A 26,609-nucleotide genomic window follows, 5' to 3' on the forward strand; every position below is an offset into this window, starting at 1 on the left:
ATTAATTCTTAAATTTTCCTTATGGTATAAGTATTGTCTTTATATCCATATTTTTAAAGAACCACTACAGTACTTTTAGTTAATAGGTGTTGCACTGTATTAGGAACTGTGAAGTGATGACACAGACTCTCTATCCTTAGCTGCAAAAGAGAGCAAGTTTTTTTCTTCCAGATCGTCTTTTATAGACAAATCTGAGAAGGTCCAAAAAGGTAAAACTCTCATTGGCCATGAAACCAACACATCACCATCATTGGACAGTTAGGAACAACACCCTTGACCGTTTCTTACAGGTAAACAGCAAGGCAACAAACAACACCTGCAAAGGTTGTTTTCCTTCTCTAAGGCCTGTTTGGATTCCTCCTTATGATTTCTCAGACCAGAGTGAGAGAGTTGTGTATTTGACTTTCCCACAGGCTTAAGCTAGTGCCTGAAGCCTAAAAATTTCTTATTTGACCATTATCAGTCCCCACAAGTAGGGACTGAAAATAGAAGGTACATGCTTGTTCCATTTGCTGTGATATGAAACTGTGTGGTCAGACTGAAAGAGCTTCTGGCTTTACAGCACTGTTAATACAGTTTCTTCTTTTGAAACTGTGCAGCAATTAATAGCTTTTTCTTTCTACTTTGTGCATGTCTGTCTGAATGTTATGGAAGATCAGATGAGATTCTGAAAATGACATTTCAGCAATTGGATTTTTTTTTTTTTTTAATCCCAGCATCATAAACCAAACAATTTTGCTCTGAGTTAAATGAGAAATACACTGCTATTTTTCTTACTATTAACCTTCAGAATTTCATCAGAAATGGGTATTTTTCAGATTGTTTTTACCATGGGAAGTACAGTAATCACTTCTCCAAATACATTTTGACAAATAATTCCCTGCTCTAATGTACTGGTAAGAGTTAGTTAACTTGAAATATTGTCACCTGCTACCATGTTGAGCATGACCTTTTATGATTTCCTGTGACAGAAAACTTTGGGAAAGGGTGAGTGTTCACAAATCTTGAAAAGATGGCACTTGTCCTCCAAGCAGTTTGTGAACATACAGTGAACTAAAGTTCACTAAACAATAGTGTCGCTATTCTTCAAGTTTCAATCAGCTTTTTCTGGGTAAACTTTGTTTCAAGTATCTCCAGAGTAAAGAATGGATGAACAAAGTGTAGAAAGAATTTCTTCTAAAAGGAAGGGAAGACAAATATTTTAAGCATTAATCCTGAACTGGAGATATAGGTTCCGTTTCTTCTTTTATACATGGACTTATGTGGGATCCTTGACAAGTTTTTTATTCTCCTTAGTTACAACTGTACAGTGCATCCCACTGCCTACATCCTTTGTGTGCCCCAAAAACATTCTAACTCTGTGTACACCCCGTTTCCATGTCTCCTGATCCTCACAGCGCAGCTTAGGCACTCTAAGGAGCTGTGGTGAACTACAGGCAAGTGTCAGTCAGGGTGCCTGACTCTGACCAGCAGGCAGACACCATGAACCATAGATAGAGGTGAAATGCAGAAGCTGTGTCTGTTCCTCAGCCTCACATTGTTGTTCCACAGGGCTGTGATTGTGAACTGCTCTGGGACTATTAAGCTACCCTGGTTTGATGTATATTGTTACTGTGCTGCTCATCAAATCACAGTTTTTAATGGTTTCACACGACCACAAAATGACTGAGGTTTGGATATTTGGGAGCTCTCTTGTACATCTAGAGCCAGGACCATATCCAAGCACCTTTTGAGTAGCTCCAAGGAGACAGATTTCACACCCTCTCCAGGCAACCTGTGCCAGTGCTTACACTAAAAGAAAGCATTTCCCAATGCACAAGGCAGCCTCTTGTGTTTAAGCTTGTGCCTGTTGCCTCTGTCTCGAACTGTCACCCTAGTAACGCTGTGGAAGAGTATTAGTTTTCTTGCTAGCATCATGTTTTACATCTTAAAGGGAAAGAGAACTAAAAAAATACAGTTCTAGGTTTATTTTTGTCAGGTCTCAAGCAATTTTCTTAGAATAAGGACAGTAAAGAAAGATCATGAATTACTATCCTAACACCATGCTGTAAAAATATCCTAAACATACCAATTAATTTTCTAATCAAGTCTGATCATGTTCGTGTGTTCAAATATACAGTCTTTACTTCTGTCATTAAAAGCTAAGTGTTCAATTTTTAATACTATCACCTATTTGTCAAGACTCTAGGAGTGAGCAGAATTGTGTGAATGCACTCTGCTTCCTACACTGCAGTTTCAATATTTATTTTGAAATATTAGTTATTCTATACATAATATCCTGAGCTATTTTTCCAGTATTTCTGTGGACAATCTTTTTATCTTGGTCTTAGAAATAAGGAGATAGTTGTCATTTCAAGGTGATGAGCTGATTTCTGCTGAAGGTAATTTCTTCAGCACCTCAAGTTTTTTCTAGGGGTGGGAAACAATCAATCTGTCTTCTGATATTTGTAATGGATTTAAAACACATTTGATTTATTTGATTTTTTTTTTTTTTTCTATGTTTTCTTTAGAAAATACAAAGGATATCCTGGTGATATATGAACAAGAAGCAGAAGAGTGGGCTCTGTATTTAAAATCTCTTTTTGGACTCATAGTGAACAAAGAAGGAATCTTACTCTGCGATCTAGAGAATTCATCTTTCAAGCACCAGGAGCTACTCTGTTTGCCATCTTATAAGTGTAAACTCCTGATACTCTCATGTGGACTTCTTAATTGCCTGAATCAAAAGAGAAGTTATTTTCTGGAACAAGTTCTAAAACCTCCGGATAATGTGGTAATTCTGCTTTGTGGAGTGGAGAATTCAGAGATTCTTTATGAGATACTGACCTTAGCTGGAGCCAGCAAAGAGATTTCTACTGATCAGAAACCTGAGGAATATATTTCTGTTGTTAAAGAAATTATTCAACCAGGTAATATACTACTGCTTGTTTGTACTCCTTAGGTCTCTTACCTCTTCTCAGCACTTGCTATTTAGGCAAGATTTTGTCTTCCAAGCAGAATATCGTGCTTCCGTCTTTGTTACATGCAAGGTGCCATTTTATTGGAATGGGAGCTTGTGCTTGAGGAAGACATCCTGCAGTTCAGGATTTTTACTCAGAGCTTAACCTAGTGTTGGATGCACATGAGTAATGAAGAATATTCTTTTGAACACTGGGGTAGAGAGACCCCATCTGAATGAGTGACCTAGCTGGATGTCCCTGCTGCCTTGTGCTTAAGCAGGTAAGCTTAAGTGTACTATAGGGCTTTAAAACCTGCCCAGAAAATGTATACACACAGTCTGCTAATATGAGATCAGCGTTTTTAAAAGAATGTTTTAAACTCTTCCTCCCCAACCATCTTCTCTTCAGTACTGAATAACCTTTTCCTCAGTACATATCTCAGACTTGATGATTTGGGCTCATTACAGTTGTCTGTTTTGGTTTCAGAAGGTAATGCTTGCCATTTTTGTCTGAATGGCTTCAGACTGAAGCTTCTTGGCAGTTTTTTAAGGGGATGGAAACAGTGGGTCTATGTTCTCTGTGTGTATGTATATAGGAAGTAACTGTGCTCAGATACTATCAGTTAATGCATGCACAGGAAATTGCAAGCCTTTCTGAAACATTAAAGTTTCCTAGAAGATACGGGAATGTTGTTTGCTTATGTCAATGCATTCACAAGAATACTTATTGCCTGTGCCCTTGGGACTTACGTGTAATGCCAGATGTTTAGTAGGGGTTCTTATGATCTCTGCTTTGACAGTGACCAATATCAGCAACTTCAGAGATGAGGAGAAAGCTGAATTAATCAATAGTTGTTGAAGGCCTCAGTCTCACTGTGTACATCTTTACTTGGGATGCATAGACTGTGGCCAGGATCAGACAAGTTTGGTGGACTGAGTTAGATCCAGGTCTGGAAGTGGTGATGATGCCTGGTGCTTCAGGGCTAAGCCCTCCTCCACACTTGCAGCTTAGAACTGCTCTGGCCCTTTTTTGTGGTGTGCCCTGGCCATCAGCCAGGTCTGCTTAGATCAGTGCTTGATAGGAGACCTCTGATCTGCTCTCTGTTGCACAGTGAAATTGTTCCAACTAAGAGATTTGCTTTCATCTGAATGCTGATTTAAACTCTGAGGAATGAAGATGTGCATTGTTTGTCATTATTTACCTTTGCTTAAAGATAATGGTGTCTGTATATATGATAGTCTTTTGTAGAATCCTATTAAGCTCTTAGCCTTTGTGACACCTGTAACAGGGATTTTGACAGATTGCACATCTGGGAAAGAAGATTTTTGCCTTGTATTTAAAATTATTTGCTAAAAGGTTGTTTAGTATATACAAGGATTATTTTTCCCTTGGAGCACATTTTTTTGCCTTTCATCAGGATCAAACACACATTTCCCATTTCTCTTCATATGGATCATTGTCTTCAATCCCTTTTGTTTTCAGTGCTCATCCCTAGACCCTTATATTCTTGACCCTTTTAGAGATAGTGATGAAAATACTTTTGTGTATCGTCTTCGTGGCTTTCACTTCCTTTTTTTTTCCTGCTAAATTGTTCAATATTCTTAACTTATTCTTTCAACCATTGTAGCTTCTTGTGTCCTCAGTATTGACAAGAACTGTTCACTCTACTAGTCTAAAAACTTAATAATGTGCATTAATTATAATGGCCCCACCACATGCCTTCCACTCCAGCTAAATTCTGTTAATCCCTTAGGACAGTGGGCCATCAAGACCCCAGGATTAATGGATGCCCAGGCTCAGGAGTGGCCTGCAGGCAGTTAGAACAGCTGAAGATGGATGCTAAATCAGGTTGTTATCTCACAGTTTAACATTCTCTTGGAGAATGTTAACAGTGGCATAGCATAGGTGCCTTCCACTACAGATTTCCCCATGCTCAGGAAAACTCCTAGGCAAGGTAAGTTCTTAGCAGTCTCTTCTCTCCTAGGTGCTATTCTCTTTGCTCTATCCCTACAACCTGCAATGGAAAAAGTGCAAAATAAGTCTCGTTTTATATGCCTCCACAATTATTTCACCTATGGTGCTGGTCTCATCTTCTTGGAACAGACAGGGCTTTATCTGTTAAAACTTCCTTCTGGCTCTAAAGTAGTATATATGCCAAAAATTCTAGCCAAAAAGCAAAACTAATTAAAATGTTGAGTAAAACTAAATAAAATAGAAGATGCAGGGGGATTGAGATGCTCTCTCAGCAGAGAGCTTGTTTGTCTGCAATGTGGTTCAAACACAAAATCTGAATGGTTTGTCATAGCTGTTTGAACATGTTCTAGGAGGAGTAAAGGGAGAACTAAGACATGGAGAGTGACCTTTCTAACATATATTTCCATAATGCTGACAGACTGCATAATATTCATCTTCTGCATGAAGAGGAACACAAGTATTTTTATTGCTGTCAAAAGATAACAAACAAATCCCGCAAAAGGAAAGTATGTCACTGTTTGAAAATGCCACATTCAGATTCCAAGTTGGTTTTCAATTTTGTAGGTCCTGTGCATATTGCCATGAAAAAGATAACCCCCAGAGAAGGACGAGAACACTCAGAAGTTTTATTATTCTATGTTAACATCTAAGATGGCCCAGTGAGACTCTAGAATTCTGAGTTTTCTTTATCAGCCTTTCCCAACACTGTTGAAAGTAGAATCAGGAGATATATTTTGTTTGCATCTGTCTTTCTCTTCTCCTGTTTCTTTCTACTACTTGTTTCCTGGTCTGCTGAACTGTGTACATTTTTTTATATTAAATTGGTGTATTTTCAATGTATTAATTCAGTATCCTGGGGTACTAAACATAAAACATGGGGTTTTTCTGTTTAATCCTGAAAGGCTTCAAATTCAGGAAAGCATGTGTTTATGTAAAGGATTTGTGGATAGATGTTTGCATCTGTAGGTAGTTAGCTTAGATTCTTAAATGTCCTCAATTTCTCCTGTAGTTGTCCTCAATATTAATGGCACAAAAAGAGAACAGGTCTTATCTAATACAAATAATTTTCTGTGACACTGTTTCTGAAGTGCACTGACACTTTTATTAGACTTTTGGTGGGCATTCTTGGTACAGCACAGGAGTCGTAAGTATCTATTAGTCTGCTTGCGGTTTTATTAGGTTTCATTTTTTAAAGCTCAACAAAAGCAACTCTTGTCACTTCCACTTGCAGCCTTTTCCCCAAGCAGTGATATCCCTTTTTTTCTTTTGATACCAAAGTATGAAGAGAATTTACTTGTACAAACTTTTATAGTTGAGTACCGCTCATCAAACCTACATGTATCCATTCATTACCTGCTATTGTATTAAAAAGTGAGAGATACATGAAGTAACATAGCCCAAGTAGAAAATGTTACCCAGAGTCTTTGACAGCCCAGGAGAGATTTTCAGAACAAATTTGTAACTTTTACCTGAGACATCAATGTGCCATTAATTTTTGATTGTTTACTAAACTGAAAGGTATTCCATGTATCTGCACTCAATTTTAATGACCAAGAAGAGTAATATTAAGAAAACTATTTTTGCAACTAGTAGTAGGATATAGATATGGACAAATGAGATACTAGCATATAGGGTGTTTTTCTCTAATAAATAAGTGTGGAAAAAGAAGGCTGTGAGTTAAAATAGGGCTTAACTCATGCAGATCTTCAGACCAGTTCAAATACTGAGGGGGTAGTTTCCATTGTGCAGACCACAGGAAAGAGAAAGAAATAATTATATTTTTGCCATAACTTTCATGATATCTGTTTCCTGTTTCATCCCTTTTACTGTAATTTGGTATAACATTGAATACTGAAGTAACATCTCGCATTTTGACTCCACTGCATTGCTTGTTCTCCTGTAAAATCCTCTTCACATTGGCACTAAAATACAAGTAATGAATGCCAATGGATTTCCTTAGTCTGTGAGCAGGACTTGTGTGGATGAGCTAATTTAAGTGGGAACTTTATCGTTGGCTTCAGCGGGCAAGTGATTCACCTAAATTTTGACACTGACTTGGAGTCTATGTGAAAATTAAGCTAGAGTGCTAAAAAAAACAAATATGGAGAAGAAAGAAAATGACTAGAATTTTTGGTCTTTTTTGTTTGTGAATACTAAATATTGTGTTTGTGTGTGTGTGTGTGTCTGTGACCGTGACCTAAGTCTTGGTTGTGAAGATGTCTCCCCTGAACATGCAGGACTGAGTAAATAGAGGAAAGTAGGTGGGTGGTTCTGGCCTCAATCACTGCCAGGAGAGGTTTCAATAAAAGAGACCGCATGGTTGTGCCTCTGTTTGCTCCTTCCCCAAAGTATTTACATTCAAACAGTGCATACCACTGTTGGTGTTTTAAGGTAGTGATGTCATCTGCTTATTCCAGAGTACCTCAAATTCCAATTATGTTTTTTTTATTAAAACAAAATAATCTGTGTGACTCTATCATAAGCACAAGAGCAGAAGGGACATTTTGTTTGTTGGTGTGTGCTGCAGTATAGCTCTCATTTCCATTTTGCCCTGCCAATGAGTCTTTGAACTGCTCTGCAGGGACTGCTAAAATTACCAGAGTATTACATCTTCCTGAGATGCTGTGTTTCTCCATTCCACACAGAAGGGATGCCAGTGCAGTGACGGGGGTTGGTAATGACTGCCAACAAAATACTGGTTTGTGTCACTAACTTCTTTCATCTGACATGAGATCCTGGCTATTTCAAAGCAGAAGAGGAACTGAAGTTATTGTCTGGAGGTGGCAACCCCAGATGAGATGCTGAGACTGTCATCCCCTGTCACTTAACTGTTTGACTTCTTTGCTATTTGTTCTCCTTTTTTCTGCAAAATTCAGAAAATACTTTACTTGTTAGGGTTTATTTGTGAGTTTTGTTAGGTTCTTAACAGCTCTGTTCTAATATGTGTAACTAGTCATTGTAACCTGTACCCTTAGATTCTGAAGTGTGTGTCATATATGTGATGTTTTTTCCTCTTATTTTTGACAGTAAATGGATGAAAAATTATTGCACCCAGAAAAGTGAGTGCACTTACATCTTAAAGTTTTTTAGCATTTTTTCAGAATTCTTTTAGCATTTTTAGCAGTATTTATGACACTCATTAAAAGTTTAGTTAATAATAAAAGTCAGATGACTAGAACATAAGCATTAGTGCAACAGCATGTACTAACTTAATATACTGCAATTTTACTTCTGTTTATTTAGTTCATATTTTTTTATTTTAAAAATAAATTAATGGATTTATTATTTTTAGCCTGCTCTTTCAAGGTTTGAAATGGACATCATCCAAATTTATGTATTGTTTGTGGCTCAGTCATCAGTCAGTATTTAATTGCAGTTGTGAGACAGTTTCTGAAGCTGACAAATTATTTAAGACTCCCAGCAAGTATTTTTGCATGTAATGCTGTAAAATGGCTTTGTGGATCTGTAGTCTTGTATGTCCTTCATGTAATGTATTACTGAGTCTGATTGAGTCTTGCACTGTGGTTACCAGTCACAATTACTGAAAAGTTATCATGGGAAGGCATCTAGAGAAGATCTCTGTAAAGGTACCCCTTGTATACTTTTTTGCATACAACTGTTGTTATAGCAAAATTGCTGTTTGTAATTTCACCATAACTTTACTTCTGTTAGATTAGTGCCATCTTCTTGGAAATGGAATAAAATAAGTGTTGTTTTGCAGTCCAGACTAAAGAAATTGTCACTTATGCCTGAAAAAATGAAGTATAACACCTACTTAAGTTCATAGTACAAAAGTAGAATCGGGTTTTCTTTTGGTAGTGCCCCTGTGTACTTACTTAAAAGGCTGTGAACCCAAAACTTGGTCCTGAAAATGTTAATACAGTGTCTTATGTGGCACAGGCTGAGAGAGTTGGGCCTTGAGAGGAGACGACTGAGAAGGGACAACATCAGTGTCTATCAATATCTGAAGGGAGTGTGTCAGGGGGATGGAGGCAGGTGCCAAGATGCACCTGCCTCCAGTGATGCCAAGAACAGGACAAGAGGCAATGAGCAGAAACTGATGTTCCACCTAAATATGAGGAAGAACTTCTTCACTACATGGGTAACTGAACACTGGAACAGATTGCCAGAGGGGTTGTGGAGTCTCCCTCACTGGAGCTGTCTGGATGCAATCCTGTGCTATGTGTTTCCGGATGGCCCTGCTTGAGCGGGGAGGTTTGGACCAGATGAGCCATAGTTGTCCCTTCCAACCAGACCCATTCAGTGATTGTGTGTTGGATGCTGTTTAACATAATTTTTGGTGGCATTGAGTGCAGTCTTAGCAAATTTGCTGCTGACACCAGGCTGTGTGGTGCAATTGATGCGCTGGAGGGAAAGGATGCCATTTGGAGGGACCTTGACAGGCTTGAGAAGTAAGCCCACACAAACCTCATGAAGGCCAAGTGAAAGGCCCTTCACATGTAGGGGCAGTCCCAAATACAAATACAGTCTGGGTGGAGGATGGATAGAACTCAGCCCTAAGGACAGAGGTGTTGGGTGATGAGAAGATAAACACATGTTCTTACAGCACATAATGACAGGCACATCCTGGGCTGCATCCGGAGCAGCGTGGGCAGCAGGGCCAGGGAGAGGATTCTGCCCCTCTACTCTGCCCTGGTGAGTCCCCACCTGTAGGGCTGCATCCAACTCTGCAAGCTCCCAACATATGAAACCCACGTACCTGTTTGAGCAAGTCCAGAGGAGTCCATGAAGATGCTCAGAGTACTGCAGCACCTCTCCTGCAGACAGGCTGAAAGAGCTGGTTTTGTTCAGCCCAGAGTATAGAAGGTTCCAGGAATAGGACAAGGTGGAATAGCTTTGAACTGGAGGAGGGTAGGCTTAAGTTTGACATAAAGAAGAAATTCCTTACAATGAGGGTGGTGAGGCACTGCAATGGATTGCTCCAGGAAGCTGTGGATGTCTCATCCCTGGAAGTGTTCAAGGCCAGGTTGGATGGGGTTTGAGCAATCTGGTCTAGTGGAAGGTGTCTCTGCCCATGGCTAAGGGGTTGGAGCTAGATGTCTTCATGGTCCTTTCCAACTCAAACCACTCTATGATGCTATGATACTGTCCATAACCAGATCTATTGTATTATCAGACAGAGCACTGAAATTTGTCGTGTGTTCCAAACTGCAATGTCTGCATCCATTTCAGATTATCACTTCACTGCACATGATTCTATTCTCTTTCCTTATTCCCAGCTCCTCTCCCATTGTTTGCTGTATTGACTTCAGGGAAATTTCTTCCTCAAGTGCACATTTCTCACCAGCTCTGGTAAACTGAAAAAAAATATCAGTCAAAGGGACATTTACTGGAAAGGGATAAATGCAGTTGAATCTAAAGATCTCTCTAGGCTTGTTCCTCTATATTAGCCCTTGGATTTGTTCTATGATTTTTTTTTTTCTATCTGCAGAATAATAGCTTTAAATAACTTCATTTTACATTCAAAATATATATAGATTTTCATCCAAAAAAGAAGTAGAAATCAGTGTGATGATATTATCTTCTTTTTTCTTTTTTCCCAGATAAACCATGGGATGAAAATCCTGGAGACTCTGTGTCTTACATCTATGAACCAGTTCTTGTAGATGGTGAGTTGAATTCCCCTTGCATTTCACATAATAAAACCAGTACTTTTCAGAAAATTAGATTTGTTCTCTTACATCTCATTAGACACAAAAGGTAATAAACCATCCCTACCATAGCATATAATTGTGTAGAGGAGCATGCCTTGTTCTCAGACATCCACCCCCACATCAATACCCACGCAATCTTGTGAGGAGTGTGAAAAGGGGAGGAGATACAACAGGGTTTTTACTGTGATTTGAGTGTAAAGAAAAAGGAACACATGAAGACCTTTCCTTTCCTGTTCCCAGCATGAGTTTCACTTGTAAGAAAGAGCTGATTTAAAATTTCATTTACATCAGTCCTACTCACATTCACTCACATTCACTGACAGCCAGTGGCTGGGAGAAGATCTTCATCATAGCTTCAGGTCCTGTTGACTTTTGCCATTTTGGTTTATCTGTAGCTTTGAAAGTTTATAAAGAGTTCTAGCAGGAATTACAGATTTGCAAAATCTTAACCTGCTTTTAGTAAAGAGCTACATGGCATGTCTCCTGTCCTCAGTTCTTACTTAGAGAATTTTATTTCTGGTTTGACATTGCAAATTGGCTTAATAGCACCAGCATGCTTACCAATGGAAAGGGATGAGTAAGTTCCTCCAGAATTCCTGGCATAGCAGTTCTGTGCTGCTGGACTCTTGAGATTAGTGGCTCTCTTTCCTATTCAACCCCCGTCCATATTCTGATAAGGGTCTCCTTGTGAGCCTCTTGGCATCTTGGATGTAATGGTGTGATCTCAAGCAGAAAGCTGCTGTAAAGCTGCACTAGTTTATCCCTAGAGACCTCTTGTCAAGGTTTCTACGGATGTCTCTTTTGGTCCTGTGTTGAATGTGCCATGGGTCAGTGCACTGAAGAAGTTAGTATACAGAAGGCTTTCTGTCTCATCATCCAGGTGCCAAATAAGTTGACAACACCATTTCTCTTGTTCATCACTGCTACTTCCAAAACCTGAGACAGTAAAATTAGGAATGGTTAGAAAAAACAGATCCCAAGAAAAGAAAGGACTGAGGAGAAGGTCCTCCAAGCTTCTTTTGTTTTCTTATGGCTGCTTGAAGAGCAGCTTTAAGTCCAAATTTACTGTCAGCTAAATGGTTGATATTGAAATAAAGTGATTAGGGGATTTTGCAGCAAAGACTTGCATTAAAAGCAGACGTTTCCCTTGAAATCTTTGCAGCAGTTTCCTGAACATACCTTCTCAGTCAGCTTTTGGCAGTCATCCTGAAAGCACTGATTGTCTGTGGCCTTTGCTGGTTAATGATGCCTAGTTATTGCTAAGAGGACCAAAGAGATCATTCATTTTTGTGATGAATGAAAGAGCCAGTTAGAAATGAGGCATTGTCAGTAATGGCATCCTGTATGTGATGTTAAGGCTGACGCCCAAACAAGTGTAAGGAAATGCGTGGTCAACATTCCTTCTGTACTGATGCAACAGGGAACAGTTACCTGATACCACTGCAGAGCTTTGGAGGGAAAAGTAGCCCAAGAAGTGAAACGATTGGAATTTCCTAGATTCAGTGCCTCAGTCTTTACAAAGCCAAGAAATATAGGATGGTAGCTGCAAAATAGCCAGTATTTATGCCCTCCAGAATGTAGGTGAATCTTCACATAAACAGACAGGGTCTGACTTTGGAAGAATTGTGAAAAAGTGTTTCCAGGGACTGTCTCTTCTCTCTGCTTCTTTCTAATAAGAAGCAAGTGTATGCAGTGCTAAATTGTCTGAAAGACACAGAACAGAAGTGTCAGGAGAAATTATAAACCAAGAAAGAGTTTTTGTCAGAGCCCTATAAATTCCCAAAAGAATGGCACTTTAGCTGAGGTCTAAAGCGGATAGTGGCTTGCTGAAAGCCAGTTTGTTTTGTATATACAAGCATTGTACAAAAGAAAGGATAAGCTGAAAGAAGATGGAATTTTAGCTTAGAATTTAACTGGAATGAAAGTTGAACAGAAGTATATATCTAAATGAGAAATCTAAAGCAAAAAGGGTGGAAAGAACAGTGAATGGATGACAAGATATATTAAAAATAAGATCACTAAAAAAATACCCCTATATTCATTAAAGCAAAAATAGACAGGGAATGAGCAAGCGCTAACAATCAATAAGAAGTGATTGACTAAAGTGAATTGTGCAAGACCTTGAGGGAAAAGGTCAGATGTACATTGGAAAATGGAAAAACAATATGATCACTGAAATCCTTTGGGGAAATATGAGCTACAAGCAGATGTGAAAACAATTGATTTGCTGCTGAGTGAGGGAAAAGATCTGGTTGTGGAATGCTAATGACCATAATATGAATATATGAGGACTCGGTCCTATAGGTGATAACATAATAAATCAATTCTTCAGACACTCAAAAATGTTATGTGTTTTCTTTATTTTTGGTTTCTGTGTAAGAAGAAAAGTCTTGTTATAATTACTACAGAGCCGCAATTTGAGAATATCCCTTGTGGTTCCTCAGAAGAATTTCTGTTCCCCAAAGAATCATTATTTATAATTTGTACTAAGGTAGAAAAATGAAGCAATTGTACTAGGATCTGGGTATACAGCCTTGTCACTACAATAAAATATGAATGCATTATTGTGGAACTGCAAAATACAGCTAAACTCAGATTTAGGTACCCATTAGGTGATACTCAGTTTCTGAAATGGCTCCTCCCCTTCTGTGAAACAGCTTTGTCTTTTTTAACATTTGCCACTAAAGCTTGAATCCTAGCATTAATTAACTGAAATAATTAGGGGTGAGTAAGTGCAGCACAAAAGATGTTTTTAGAGGGTAATGGTTGCCTGTCTATTAAGTTTAACAGCAGACATATTTTGGTCCTGCTCAGAGGTCTCATCAAGGTAAGATGTATGTGCATACATGTATATTTGTATCCTTTACCAAGATAAACTGAAGAAAGGCCAACATTTTTAAACAAAATAAATGTCATCCCCTCTGTAGATAAAGAGCTCTAAAAGTACCTCTGCTAAGCTATTCTTTTCCTATAATGCTATCTAAAGTCCCGGTTTAAGAAGATGTGTCTATTCTGTTGGATTAAAGGACATTGTCTTAAAATATGAAGACCTCAGATTACCTTCTGATTTATATCTCTAACAAAAGGGTTAATCAGGAGTTAGAAAACAAGCATGGTTTTCAGATGTGTCTAAAAGTATCACTCTTGGTTGTGTTCCCAAGAAAGCAGTGTACCTTTTAGCCCGCTTTAAGGGTCAATAGATTTTAGATATTTCAAACTAAAGGTGGGAGTAAATTGCAAAGCAGCCTGTCCCCAGTGAGTCAGTCCTGCTGACAACTCACTTTTTTCCCCCTTCTTTAATACCAAACATGTCTGGCGCGAGTCTTTCTGCTGACAGCATCTGTGGCAGCATGGCACAGGAGACATGTGGTCTGTTAGACAAATCCCATGTAATTTAGAGCTGTACAGATCAGGAACAGCATCATAAATTTAATCCAGACATTGATAAGAGCTCTGTGCAGTTACTGAAGCTCTGCTGTCATCCTGAGACTAAGACACCCTCTTTGGTAAGTGACCTGCTGCAGTCCAAGCTAGTTTCTGTTATCAGATTGATTTAAGGGACACTCTAACATGGAGTATATTGTTTTGTGTCAGTACACATTTTGATATTATTTATGATATGTCTGAGCAGGGTGAAGGCTGAGGATGCCTGCTACCAGTGTCTCTCCCCCCCATCCTCTCCCAATGCAGTAGTTAAAGGCCTTCAGTTGTGTTAAACTTCATGACCTTCCATCCATGTCCTTTTTTGATGACTCTAAAGAATAGTCTTCATAAAGAGAAAAGCTTCAAACATGGCTAAGACAGGAAAATTTGGCTACTCAGTCCTTGAGGAATTTTCTTATTCCTTGAGGGTGATTCCTGTAAAAACTTAAACCCCTTTTCAGCTTGAATGTTGTGCCTCCTGTGAGGTACGTTTTGATTCTCAGACTCCTCTCTATCTGTGTCCTTTTATATGTGTGTGTTTCTAAATGTAGCAGTGTTCCAGTTTTGTGTCCAAGCACAGTGTGCAGTTTGTGCCAGGCCAGCTATGAGAGGCTTGAATTGGAGTTTAGAGATAAAGGAGCCCCTAGGCAGCTGCAGCTGGCCCCTTTGCAATAGTAAGGAATTTGCAGGAGCATTTTATCAGATTAACAAATTTTGGAGGTTTTACAACCCTGGATGCCTCTGCTATCAGTCCTTTTGCCCTCAGTAGTACTTTGAGTCCATAGCAGGAGAATAGCCTCTCTCAGTTGCAGCAGCACATCTCATTTTGGGCAATGTTTAGTGCTCTATAATCCTTCACTGAAATCCTTCACTGAAACAGAGGTGAGAGGTGTGTGTGCTGATAGCACAGAGAAATGGAATAAAATCACCCAAGTGTTCTTACTGTGGTAGAACTCCAGTAACTCTGAAGTGGATGGAAGGACTCTTTAATAAAACATTAGGCTTCAATAACTGAGAACTTCTGGTACACACAGAGGGGCAGACTTCAGTTTGCTTCTCCCTGGAGAAGTATACAGAATCCAGAAACTGGAAATAACAGGCTTGGTCTCCATCAACAGCTCTGCTCAGCACCTAAATGACCTCAGGCAGGTAGTTGTTATTTCCAAACTGATCGGTATGCCTAATAGAAACTTTTTGGAACAGTCTTGCTGTGTGTCAAACTCATCAGAGTAGTAATGTTCCTAGTGCTGCTGGTAAAGCTGAAAGTCAGAGATTTCATTGCAGAAAAAAATAAAAGCATGAATTGATATGCAGTAGAAGATAAAATCAGTCCCAAAAAGCATCTAAATATATCCATCCTAGCTAAAGGACTGACAAAATCAAACATTTCTTCCAAATCACAGACCAGTTGGAACTAGTTCATTGTTATAACTTTATTATATTAAATTATTGCCTCTGAATATAGAGTTACAATCATATGAAAGTATATATGAAAAAAATGCCTACATTTTCATGCAAGTTATTTTTTAAAGATTATTGATAAACTCATGGTAAGTAGTCTTTTGCAGTTTGAGGAATTATTTGAAGGCAGGATCTTTTGTTTTTACTATCAGATCCAAAAGGCTACATATAATAAGACTTTCCTATTTACTTTAGATTCATTCATGATGACTCCATTAGGCTACAGTTATATCAGGGTGATAAATTGTTGTGTGCAAAAACATACCTGATAATAAAAGAACAGGTGAACATGTATCTTCACAGCAAATCAATCTTTGCTTGCATGTGTATAGTAACTCAGAAAATAATAGATGTGGGGGGTTTCAGGGATTGCTGTTATGGGACAGAAATAGACGTTTATGAAAATTACAGCACTATTAGTTGCTAAGATGACATAAACAGCAACTAATATATAATATTCAGAAAAGGAAAAACTGTTCTTGATAGCTTTTAAAGGAACTGTCAGTTTGATGCTTATGTGCAAGAAAAGTTGTACATCACAAATAAAGTAATAGAAATATTTTGGAGATGTGGGCAAAATAGGCCAACTTACAGAAAGCTACTGTTTTTGACAGAAGTACTCAACCATGCAGGAGAAACTGGGGCTGAGAATGCTTTTGAGAAAAACAAAAATAACTGTCAGTGTATCTGCAAAAGATGGTTGGTTCAACATACAGAGAAGTATTATTTAAAGCCTGTTCACTAATAAATACGTTTCTTCTTGGTTTGGAATTTATTCATCATAGAAAACAAATGAAAGAAATTAAGACTGAAGTCAGATGTTTTTGTGTTTGAGTATGTATTAATAATTTTCAGTGATTTTTAGAAACCTTTTCATTCCTAAGCCTTCTCTCACCCTTGTAAAAGAAAACTTCAGCAGAGAAGAAAAAGGGATTTGCTTTGAAATAATATCTTACAGAGTGCTTATGGTAAAAATGAGTAAATCCCACATTCATGCAAGGAACACAGTCCCATTGAAGGAAGCCCAGTGTGGTGGATGTTTTCTGCTTCCCTGTTTCTCACAGGTAATTTATAGAGCAATTTGTACAATTAGAAGCTCCCTTTCAATCCCACTCTGATGCACTCTCTGCTGAGCCATACAGCATTTGCAGATACCAACACTTTAACAAGATTATCTTTCATAAGTGTCTATGATAAACTTATGGTAGATTGCAAGAAGAACACGATGTGCGTATGTCTTTTTTTCCTTTTTTTTTTTTTTTCCCACAAGAGGTTATTTCATTTTTTTCTGCATGGTTCTTTTTAAATCCATACTTCTGCTGGGCATTCACAGAACTGCTTGACTTCGGGCTTCTGAGTTGCAAGGAAGTCACTTACACATGGGAACCTTTTCAGTTATACCTCACAGAACCCAGTGGCACTACCTCTGCCTTTTTGTCACATTGTGCTGGAGACTGGGCCTCCCATACTACACAGGATGCCTCCTGCACTTAAAGGATCTGCTGTAATTCTCTTTATTTTAATCTTTGACACTGGAACACCCTGACTTATCTTTCAGGTGGCAAGGTGGCCACGTGCTAAATTACCCTCCCATTTCTCATTATTGGCCTAGCTTGATTTGCCCATATTTGTCATCCTCTTGTATGATGTGTGCTCTAGAGCTAATTGAGGACCTCTTTTTACCACAGTTTCAGTTCTTCAGCTGGCATTGCTTTACCAAAACTTGAGGAAGACCTGAAATTTGCAAAGCTAGCAGGCATTTTGCTTTTGTAAAACCAGCCTAATTTTTGACTGAGAGATTCATTTCATGGGTAGCCTTAGAAAACACATAAATCTTTCATAAGTTTGTTTTCTTCTATTTTTAATGCCCTAAATCTGTCACATACTTTGTTGACTCAGAACATGTAGCAACTACCAAGTAATCAAAGATAGAGAACACTTCTAATTTTCATGTAGGCTGCAGTAAGGATAACTAAAGAGTGTATTTGAAAGGTTAGAATTTGGGGTGAGGGGAAAGTTGAATATGGCAGGAGAGTTGCTTAGAAGCTGTGGTGAAGCATTAGTTGTTGAATACACAAGAGATTTGAGATGCGGTATGAAGATTTCTCAGTTTATGTAAAGGAATACAATTTCAAAGTCATGTCATGAATTTAGTTCAAAATGTTAAATTGAAAGCAATAATGTGCTCCAAAGGGTCTTATGTAAAATATACAAAGTTGATGTATTGAATTTACATGAATTAGGAGAGAACACTGAAGTGAAATTGAAAACATCAGCTCTGTCCCCAGTGAAATTACATTAAATGTGTGTTATATTTTAGTATTTAAAATGAACGTAAATTTAAGATCAGTCTTTTCAATGTGGCCATCAGCAGCAGATATTTGTCAAAAGTAAGCCAACAAAAGTAATCTGATGGAAATTAAACATTACCCTCTATAATAGATGATAATTCCCAGTAGTACTGCCCTGATTACCCTAGGGAAGATTATCATAGACTTTTCCTTTCTTTTTTGCTTCTGGCTCATAGTGTTGTCTATGCATCATTTGATATAGTTAATAATTTCTTATGCTTTGATCCTACAAGAAAGGGTCTGGTTTTATTCATTAATTATTTTAATTGTTACTGTTACATTTTAAAAACCTCAGGAACAGGTCACCATTATATAAAGCATTAAAAGAACACATTCACCAAGCAACAAATATCCTTTAATAAATCCTCTCTCTTACATAGTCCTGCATAATAATGATGTGCCTTTTATGTATCTTTTAAGATAATCTTCACCCGCAGTTGTAAATTCTGAATTTTTCTGAAAGCCTCAGGAATTGGTGGAGCTCCTTAGCCATTGCTTTCAGTTTAAAACCAAGAGTCTAAAGAGGACAAATAATGAAGATGTCCAAAATTTAAATGTTCAAAAGACCTGAACATCTGGCAACATCTTCTGCCTACATAAAACAAATACTGTCTATCGTTGCTCCATTTGTGTTACTACAGTCTCATTATTGTAATATTGATACCTTTATGATCTACTTTGTTTCAGTTAATACCAACAAGCCAAGGCTTGCTTAATCTCTGGTGTATTGCTTGTTCAGCACTGACAAACAACATTTCATGTGGTTGTTTCACGTTCCACATTTTAGGACGGATTGTGTACAATTGCTTGTTAGAATTTGAGTGCTGGAGATGATGGCTCCAAAATTTGGTGACTGCACTGTAATGATAATATAAATCCCTGTGGTTCTTGGGCTGTTGTACTTGCTTCATTGATTGTCAGGTAAACCTTAAATTTAGTGAAAGTAGTCTTGCTTGATGGTTTTAGCTAATAAATTGATAGCCACTTTCAAGTCAGCAGGGTAATCCTAGTCCTCTTAAATATCCAAGTCTTTGACGTAAGAGCCACATTTCTTAACTGTCTATTATTGCGATAGCTGTGCTATTACAGTAGTGACTGGGCTGAAGTTCTGATATTGCATTTAGATGTCACTAGGCACAATAAAAATATTAAAATGCAATTATTAATGGGAAGAAAATATTATCCTAATTTAAACCAACTTTTTAGCAATAGGATTAATGTTCTCAGTAGATGAATTATTGGCATTAAAAGGTGAAGAAAATCATCTTTGATAAGTAGAGTGCAGACTGTAGAAATAAAGTTGTCATGAACTTTACATAGATTAGAGTGCATCTACATGATCCTTGAAGAACAATCACTGACAGATGGCTGACATCTGAGAATCCAGTGCCTTCCGGATTTGTTATTCATTTCTTTCATTTTGTCAATCTGATAACAGAATGTTTCTTGTCTCTGTGAGGCTCCTTTGCCTAAAGTGGCAGGAAAAAAATTCAGAAGCAGAACGTACCTCTTATGAGTTATCTTCTGAAGTGAATTCTGTGTTTAAGTGTAAGATTTATGAGTAACTTAAAATGTGAATACAATCCCAAAATATGTGCTCTGGGCATACATAATCACAGAATCATAGAAAGGTTTGGGTTGGACAGGACCTTCAAGATCATCTAGTTCCAATCCCCTGGCCATAAGCATTGACTCCTTTCACCAGACCAGGTTGCCCAAAGCTCATCCAACCTGGCCAACCTACAGTAGTCATTTATGGGGCATCTACAACTGCTCTGGGCAACCTATTCTGGTGTCTCACCACTCTCACTGTAAGTCCTTTCTTCCTAATATATCTAATGTAAATCCACCCTCTTTGCATTTGAAGCCATTTCTCCTTGTCCCATCCCTACATGCCCTTGTAAAAAGTCCCTCTCCTTTTTCTTGTAGGTACTGTTTAGGTACTGTAATGCCTTCTGTAAAAGGATCATAACTGTTTTCCTCAGCAAGAGTTAAGGCCTTCATTTTTCTGAAGAGCAGTGCTAAATAAAGTGTAGTCTTCGCAGGGATAATCAGAGAAATTATTGCGCTTATATTCTGAGCTGGATTAGTTAAACTGCATTGGACAGTGTGGGTTCTCATTCAGAAACAGAATAGCCTTTTTTCTGAGTAGCCTATTTAATTTTTAAAGTAAATTAAAGCAAATGGAATTCATGCTACTTTAGTAAAGTACATCTAGATGTAGGTTCAGTAATTTTAACAATCTTCCCTGAATTCACAGCTTTAATTCAGAATTATTTTGCCTTAAAGGCATGAGGATATAAACAGGAGTAGGATGGGCAGATTTACTAGCTAGTGATGGTCATTGAACCTTCTTAACTTAGATTATGTGTTCAAGGAAACTTCAGCTTCTGAAGGTACCATGGATTCCTTCCTTCCTTCCTTCCTTCCTTCCTTCCTTCCTTCCTTCCTTCCTTCCTTCCTTCCTTCCTTCCTTCCTTCCTTCCTTCCTTCCTTCCTTCCTTCCTTCCTTCCTTCCTTCCTTCCTTCCTTCCTTCCTTCCTTCCTTCCTTCCTTCCTTCCTTCCTTCCTTCCTTCCTTCCTTCCTTCCTTCCTTCCTTCCTTCCTTCCTTCCTTCCTTCCTTCCTTCCTTCCTTCCTTCCTTCCTTCCTTCCTCCCTTCCTCCCTTCCTCCCTTCCTCCCTTCCTCCCTCCCTTCCTCCCTTCCTCCCTTCCTCCTTCCCTGCCTCCCTCCCTTCCTCCCTCCCTCCCCTCCCTCCCTCCCCTCCCTCCCTCCCTTCCCCTCCCCTCCCTCCCTTCCCCTCCCTCCCCTCCCTTTCCTTCCCTTAAAAATTAAAGCATATCCCTGAATCAAAAAGACTCTACAGTAGATGCCATGGCATAACTTCATTTAGCAGACACATTTATTATAGTGCTACTTTATTAAATCAATGCCTTAAGAAAGGCAAGATTAGTAAAACAAGGAAACATGTATCAGATGAACTGATGCATATGGAGGAAGTAAAGGCAAGCAAGAAGTGAGAAAACTAATTGTAGATTGCCAGTACTGACACTGACTGGAAAGGTTTCCGTGCCACTTAGGAGCACTGTTATGGTTTGTGTACCTCAGTCACTTGGGCACCTTTTCAAAGAAATGCAAAATGGCTGTGGTACTTCTTTGAACAATGCCAAATTGCTACTGTTCTGTATTCTGCCCATCACTAATTTATTTTAATATTCTATATCCATTTAAGAGGAGAAGATGTACCTCAGAAGTTCTTTGTATCCTTAAATGTAATTGACTGTGAGTCTTTCATCATTTACAGTAATACCAGATAGCATGGGTGTCTCTCAGGATATTGTCTCACCAGCCAGTCAAGATTTTTTAACTCTGAACTGCGTGAAATGATATCAGTAATATAACTAGGTGACTGCAGTGTACTGATTAATCCTCCATGATGAAGAGCTGCTGCAGTCCTTTGAGATGGGTGGTGGGAGTGTTTCACACATGGTAATAGAGTGCCTGGAAAGAAGGAGTAATGATACAGCTGAGACACCACAGGTAAAGAATACCTTTGCTAAAACACAGGCGTAGTCAGAGCCCTGCAAATGCAATTCTCAGTTCTTTTTCATGATTAAAATTCTGCAGTGTGGTGAAGGATTCACTATGTTCGCTGGAGGCTCTTGGGCATTTTCTGGTACAGCAAAACAGAAAAGAAACGGATTGCAAGCTACCTATGTAAATGGCATAGCATTTCCAAACTCAGATTATCCTTTTTTAAAAATGTATGACTTCCATTCATCCTTTTGTCCATTAAGGCAGGCAAAGACCATGGAATATGTGTCAAGGAAATCTGTGCCTACTGTCATAGTACCATGTTACAGGTATCACTGCCCTCGTGTAAACTCTTCCTGTAGACAGGTGGGTTGATGTTGTAACCATATAGCATCTGCTTGTTTATAAAGAAGGGAAGAGTGGTAAAATTGTGTTTTATTCTAGTGTATGACAATTCTGAGATGACAGAACTGCCTGATCTCCCTGATTTTGCTGTTCACAATGATTTCAGTCCAAAGGCTATGTCCCTTTTTGTTTTAGGAAGACAAAGCATATGTGGAGAGTCTGTTCATGTAAATCAAGGCTGCAATATCAAAACTTCAGAAGGAAACTATCAAAGGAGGACATCTCATCACATTTACATTAAGGGAATTTTGCCAGGCTTTTATGTGCTGTCCTTAATGTCACTCCAAATGCCACACGAGTAATACATTGGAAACCACATCATTGCCATGTCTTGTTGGTTTAGGATTATTAACAGTGTTCTTATTTCACATTATTTGTTTCAGATCACCAGACTATCTCTGATGTTAACTTGTCAGATATCACAGGAGCATCAGAAGAAACAAACTTCACTTTTAAAACAGAGGCACTTTCTGAAAGATTAGAAAGTAACAAGCAGTCAATATTGGTGCTTCCAAGAAAAGTATCATGTGAGGTAAGACTTCTAGATGATAAAATCTTTAGGATAACAGTAATTTTTCTTCTCCTCCTCCTGCTGCAGTCTCATTCATACTATATCTGTTGTTTCCAAAATTGCCAAGGGACCAAAATGAGAGTGCATCAAGACTGCAGTGGGATTCATTTTGCCTTTGTGTTGCATCCACACTACAGTCAAAGATGTGCAAGTAAAGTAGTTTGAAGACAGCTCTATTAGAGTTATTTAGCATCTCGAGTTGAAGTATTATGGTCCTGTGGGCCTTAGACTTCAGAGGGAGCAAGCAATCAGGCACTTCTTGAGAGATGTGGAATTTATCTTGGCAAGAATCCAGGATGGGTGTATGTATAGATGCATACGTGCCCATACCATGAATTACACAGGGCTTGTGTGAGCGCCGTGAGCACAGACCTAGTTTGAGTTTAAATTAAATCAGAAATATTTATGTGTACATATCTGCATGCATATGCAGTGGACATGAATGTTCATATGTTCTTTTAATCAGAGTGGCTGTGAGAAACATGTGACAGCATAAACAGAGGAAGTCTATGCAAAACATAAGTTTATTGCACAATCTAGCACTGCATTTCTTTTTATATGTGAGTGGCCATGGTCAGGTATGGAGGTTGCAGTGCATGCACAATGTCACAGATTTTGTTTGTTTTCTGTCTTTTAAAGATGACTTAATAAGTAATATTAGTAATAACATTAAGTAATATCAATAATAACATTATTTCATTGTTGAGATCAGTACAGTTCTAAGGGAGTGATTTTGCCTCTGGTTTAGGAGGTAGTAAAGGGATATTGTCTCACATCATATGCTGCTTCTGTCCACTGTCACCTTACTGTAAGAGGCTGAGTCTAAAGTATTTTAGGTTATTCTTATTAGGATGGTTGTTGTTCTTCTAGACTATAAAGTAGAAGGGCCTTAGAAAATGTAACAATTCACCTATATATGCATTTAAAATACTCTTTTAAAATATCCCTATGTAAGTGGAATTTAAAATCCTACAGTACTTGTATCTTTCATGTAAGTAAAATACTAAAGGAAGCAGTGAGATACTGTAATATTTTGTTAATACAATTTTTTTGCATGAAGCTGTTGATAAAGAAAAGTTCTTTCAATACACTTTCAATATAGTGTTACACTTCCAATATAATTTTCTGAAGGACTAATGGGAACACATTTTAATTTTGTAGAACCCTGGTGAAATATTCATTCTGTTGAAAGAGGAAATAGATGAAGAAACTCTAGAAATTGAATTCATAACAGATAATCAACGAATTAGAACACAGACAGCCTCTTGGAACCAGAATGTCAAATATGTGAAAGCCCTAAGTAAGAAAAATATTCTTTATCTTTAAGAAAAACTTTAAGAAAAAAGTTTCACCTCCCTTCACTTTTTCTGATAAGTAGTTTCCCTTTCTGCTATTTTGTGGATGTTTCCTGTACATGAGTTTTGCACACATCACTTTTAATAATGCAGAGAAGGAAGGCCTTGTGTTTTATGGGAACCTAGGTTCTATTAGACTGGTTTTCGGTGGTTAAATGGCGGGTGGCAGTCTTAAAAATGTCATTGATTAGTTACAGATTAACATTCTTCAAAATTACTGCCGTAAAATGCAAACCTTATATTCTTTTCTTATTACTCTGTTACTTAATGTCTCATATTATATTTAATGCAGTAAATCTGGTTATTCTCCTCTCCATAATTCTTTCTGATGCAGGTAATAATTTATTTTCTCTGTTCACATTCATGCCATTTCTCTGTATCACTCATCTTTCCTAGTTCCTAATGATTTTTTCTATTGCTCCATCCGTAACTAGTTGATAACAGTTTCTCTTAGAAGATCTGTGCAGATTTAAGGGGCGCACCTATACCCATTCTTAATGTAAGTTAAGAATTATAACATTCCTCACCTATGTGTTCAGAGTATAGTTTGCTATTGGGCTGCGTGCCGAGAATTCCCAGAAGAACTTCCATAATATTTTATTATAAAATAATTGCAATATAACCTTAGATAGGAGGAAGTACATACACATAGTTTACAATTTTCCACTGTGACTTCTTGGAGCTATGTTTTGGTGATTTTTTGACCTGATGATTTCTATGACTCAGCACTGGTGAGACTGCACCAGTCAAGTGCTGTGTCCAGTTCTGGGCCCCATGCTTTAAGAGAGACACTGAAGTGCTGGATTGTGTGAGAGAAGGACAATGGAGCTGGGGAATGGCCTAGAGAGTAACTCACATGAGGAGTGGCTGAGGGAGGTGGCATTGCTCAGCCTGAAGAAAAGCATAATCACTCTCTGTAACCTACCTGAATGTAGGCTGTGCCAGGTGGGATTTGATCTCTTCTCCCAGGCAACCAGTGACAGGGCAAGAGGACATGGCCTCAAGCTGTCCCAGAAGAGGTTCAGGTTGGATGTCAGGACGAATTTCTACACAGAAACGTTTGTTAAACATTGAAACAGTTTGCCCAGGGAGGTAGAGGAGTCACATCCCTGGAGGTGTTTGAGAAATGACTGCATGTGGCACATGTGACATGGTCTTTTTGGCAGGTTGGTGGTCAGTCAGAAGTTGAACTCAGTGACCTTGGTAGTCTTTTCCAACCTAATTTAATCTGTGATTTTCATCCTGAACACTGTCCTGAGACAATGGCCATGTATGGGCTGAGAGTTCTTTATCATTGTGATGGTGCAGAGAGTTTGCTTTTAGAAACCTGACTAGAAAGTACATAACAAACAAGTTACATTTGTAACTGGATTTCAGAGAACAAAAGCTGTACTCTTCGTGTATAGGTCTCAAAAGATTCTTCCAAAAATTTTTTTTTTGTCAGAACAGTGTTGATCACAAAAAGGTTTCTGTAGTAGATGAAGAAATAAAATGTGAAAAGTAAATTAAATACAAAAAAATTGGCAGAGAGCTGTAGGCAAGTTTAATTCTGTTTCTTATATCATTTGTGTTTGATGTTTATCCTGTTTTAAAATCTGGAAAAGTGGAAATTTGGAAGTATCCTGTTTTAGGTCCAGCTGATCCGATGTTGTAGGAGAAATGCTGTGTTTTGTTGTTTTGTTTTTTGGTTTTTTTTAACCCACATTTGGGCAGTTTCTATTTAAGTGATTTAATGTGATGTACTCTTAGTCTAGTTTCCCTGTCCCTATTCCTGTTCTCCATTTTCAGAATTGCCCCTTTTTTCACTGTTTTTTGGGCAGAGTTAGTGTTTTAAAAAGACTCTGCTAGTATGGTCCAGCAGAATGCCTGGCACAACAAACACTAATGGGTTGGGAAATGTGCTCATAAAGCAGGCTTGTGCTGCATGCACAGAGGGAGTCAGATTTAAGTAACAGACTACAAGTGCCTCTCTCCTTGGCTTTTATGAGGTAAACAACCAGAATGAATTAATTATACTGCAGTTTCTGCAGCCTATCCCAAATACAATTTTGAGAACCTTGACTGCAATAAAGAAAAAAGTTTTTAAGATTATTAGCGATTGCACTATTTGTGATAAATGAACTTTTCCTTAACATGTAGGCATAAGGGCGCTGATTGTAGGTCATCTGTCTATCAAAGGGCATTTGAAAATTTTAAGCATTCTGTTTTCATCTCCTTTCTAATGTGAAGCAATACAATAGGTTTGCTTTATACAGATTTAAAGATACATATTTTCTTTTGTCAGCTTTGTGAAAGACTGAAAGACCTGAATAAAAAAACTGACTACACTGAGTCATCTGTGAAATGCAAATCCAGTCAGTTCATCAACTCTATGTTTTTCCTGTGATATTCTCTGTTCTTTTACTCATTCCCCAAGATCTCTGGTTTGGGACTGTAAAATATCTTCAGCTGGTGTTTTGATTTGTGTTTTATAAGATTTTCCTGCTGGCCCTGTATATGTAAATGTCTACTCTGGGGGAGTCATTAAGACGACAGCACAGATTGAATACTATACTGCAGTAGAGGAAATTGAACCCATTTTAAAGAAAGTGGCCAACCCAATAGCTTTCACTTGTCAGGTAAGTTGACTTCTCAAATTTTAATTAAAGAAAAATAGAATGTAAGTGCCTAAATGAACTAAGAGATGGTATGCAATCTTTTGATGGCGCAGTAATTTTGTAATGGCTCAGTAGTAAGCTCAGAATTAAGAGGCCTGCCTCTGAGATGTCTAGTTGTAAGCAAGTCAGGCAAGAGAAAACAAATTTTCCATTTTCTTGTTTTGTTTAGAGAATGATGTAAACATCCTTTGTGCTGTATATGCCCAGTGAGCAACATGCTACACTCCAGAGGCTGAAAATAAGAACAAATATTACTGAAGTCTC

At 38.2% G+C, this 26,609-nt stretch overlaps 1 protein-coding gene across 1 annotated transcript in view; it reads left to right on the forward strand.

The window, feature by feature from the left end:
• Positions 1-2,497: 2,497 nt before the first annotated feature.
• BANK1 (B cell scaffold protein with ankyrin repeats 1) overlaps positions 2,498-26,609 on the forward strand; it is a 115,000-nt gene continuing 90,888 nt past the window's right edge. Inside the window, exons 1-5 of the mRNA XM_058838009.1 lie at positions 2,498-2,909; positions 10,478-10,543; positions 22,146-22,294; positions 23,495-23,633; positions 26,164-26,306. Coding sequence (XP_058693992.1) covers positions 2,498-2,909; positions 10,478-10,543; positions 22,146-22,294; positions 23,495-23,633; positions 26,164-26,306 — 909 coding nt within the window. The remainder of the gene's footprint in view (positions 2,910-10,477; positions 10,544-22,145; positions 22,295-23,494; positions 23,634-26,163; positions 26,307-26,609) is intronic.

The sequence above is a fragment of the Poecile atricapillus genome, chromosome 4 (assembly GCF_030490865.1).
Source record: "Poecile atricapillus isolate bPoeAtr1 chromosome 4, bPoeAtr1.hap1, whole genome shotgun sequence".
NCBI classification, from domain to species: Eukaryota; Metazoa; Chordata; class Aves; order Passeriformes; family Paridae; genus Poecile; species Poecile atricapillus.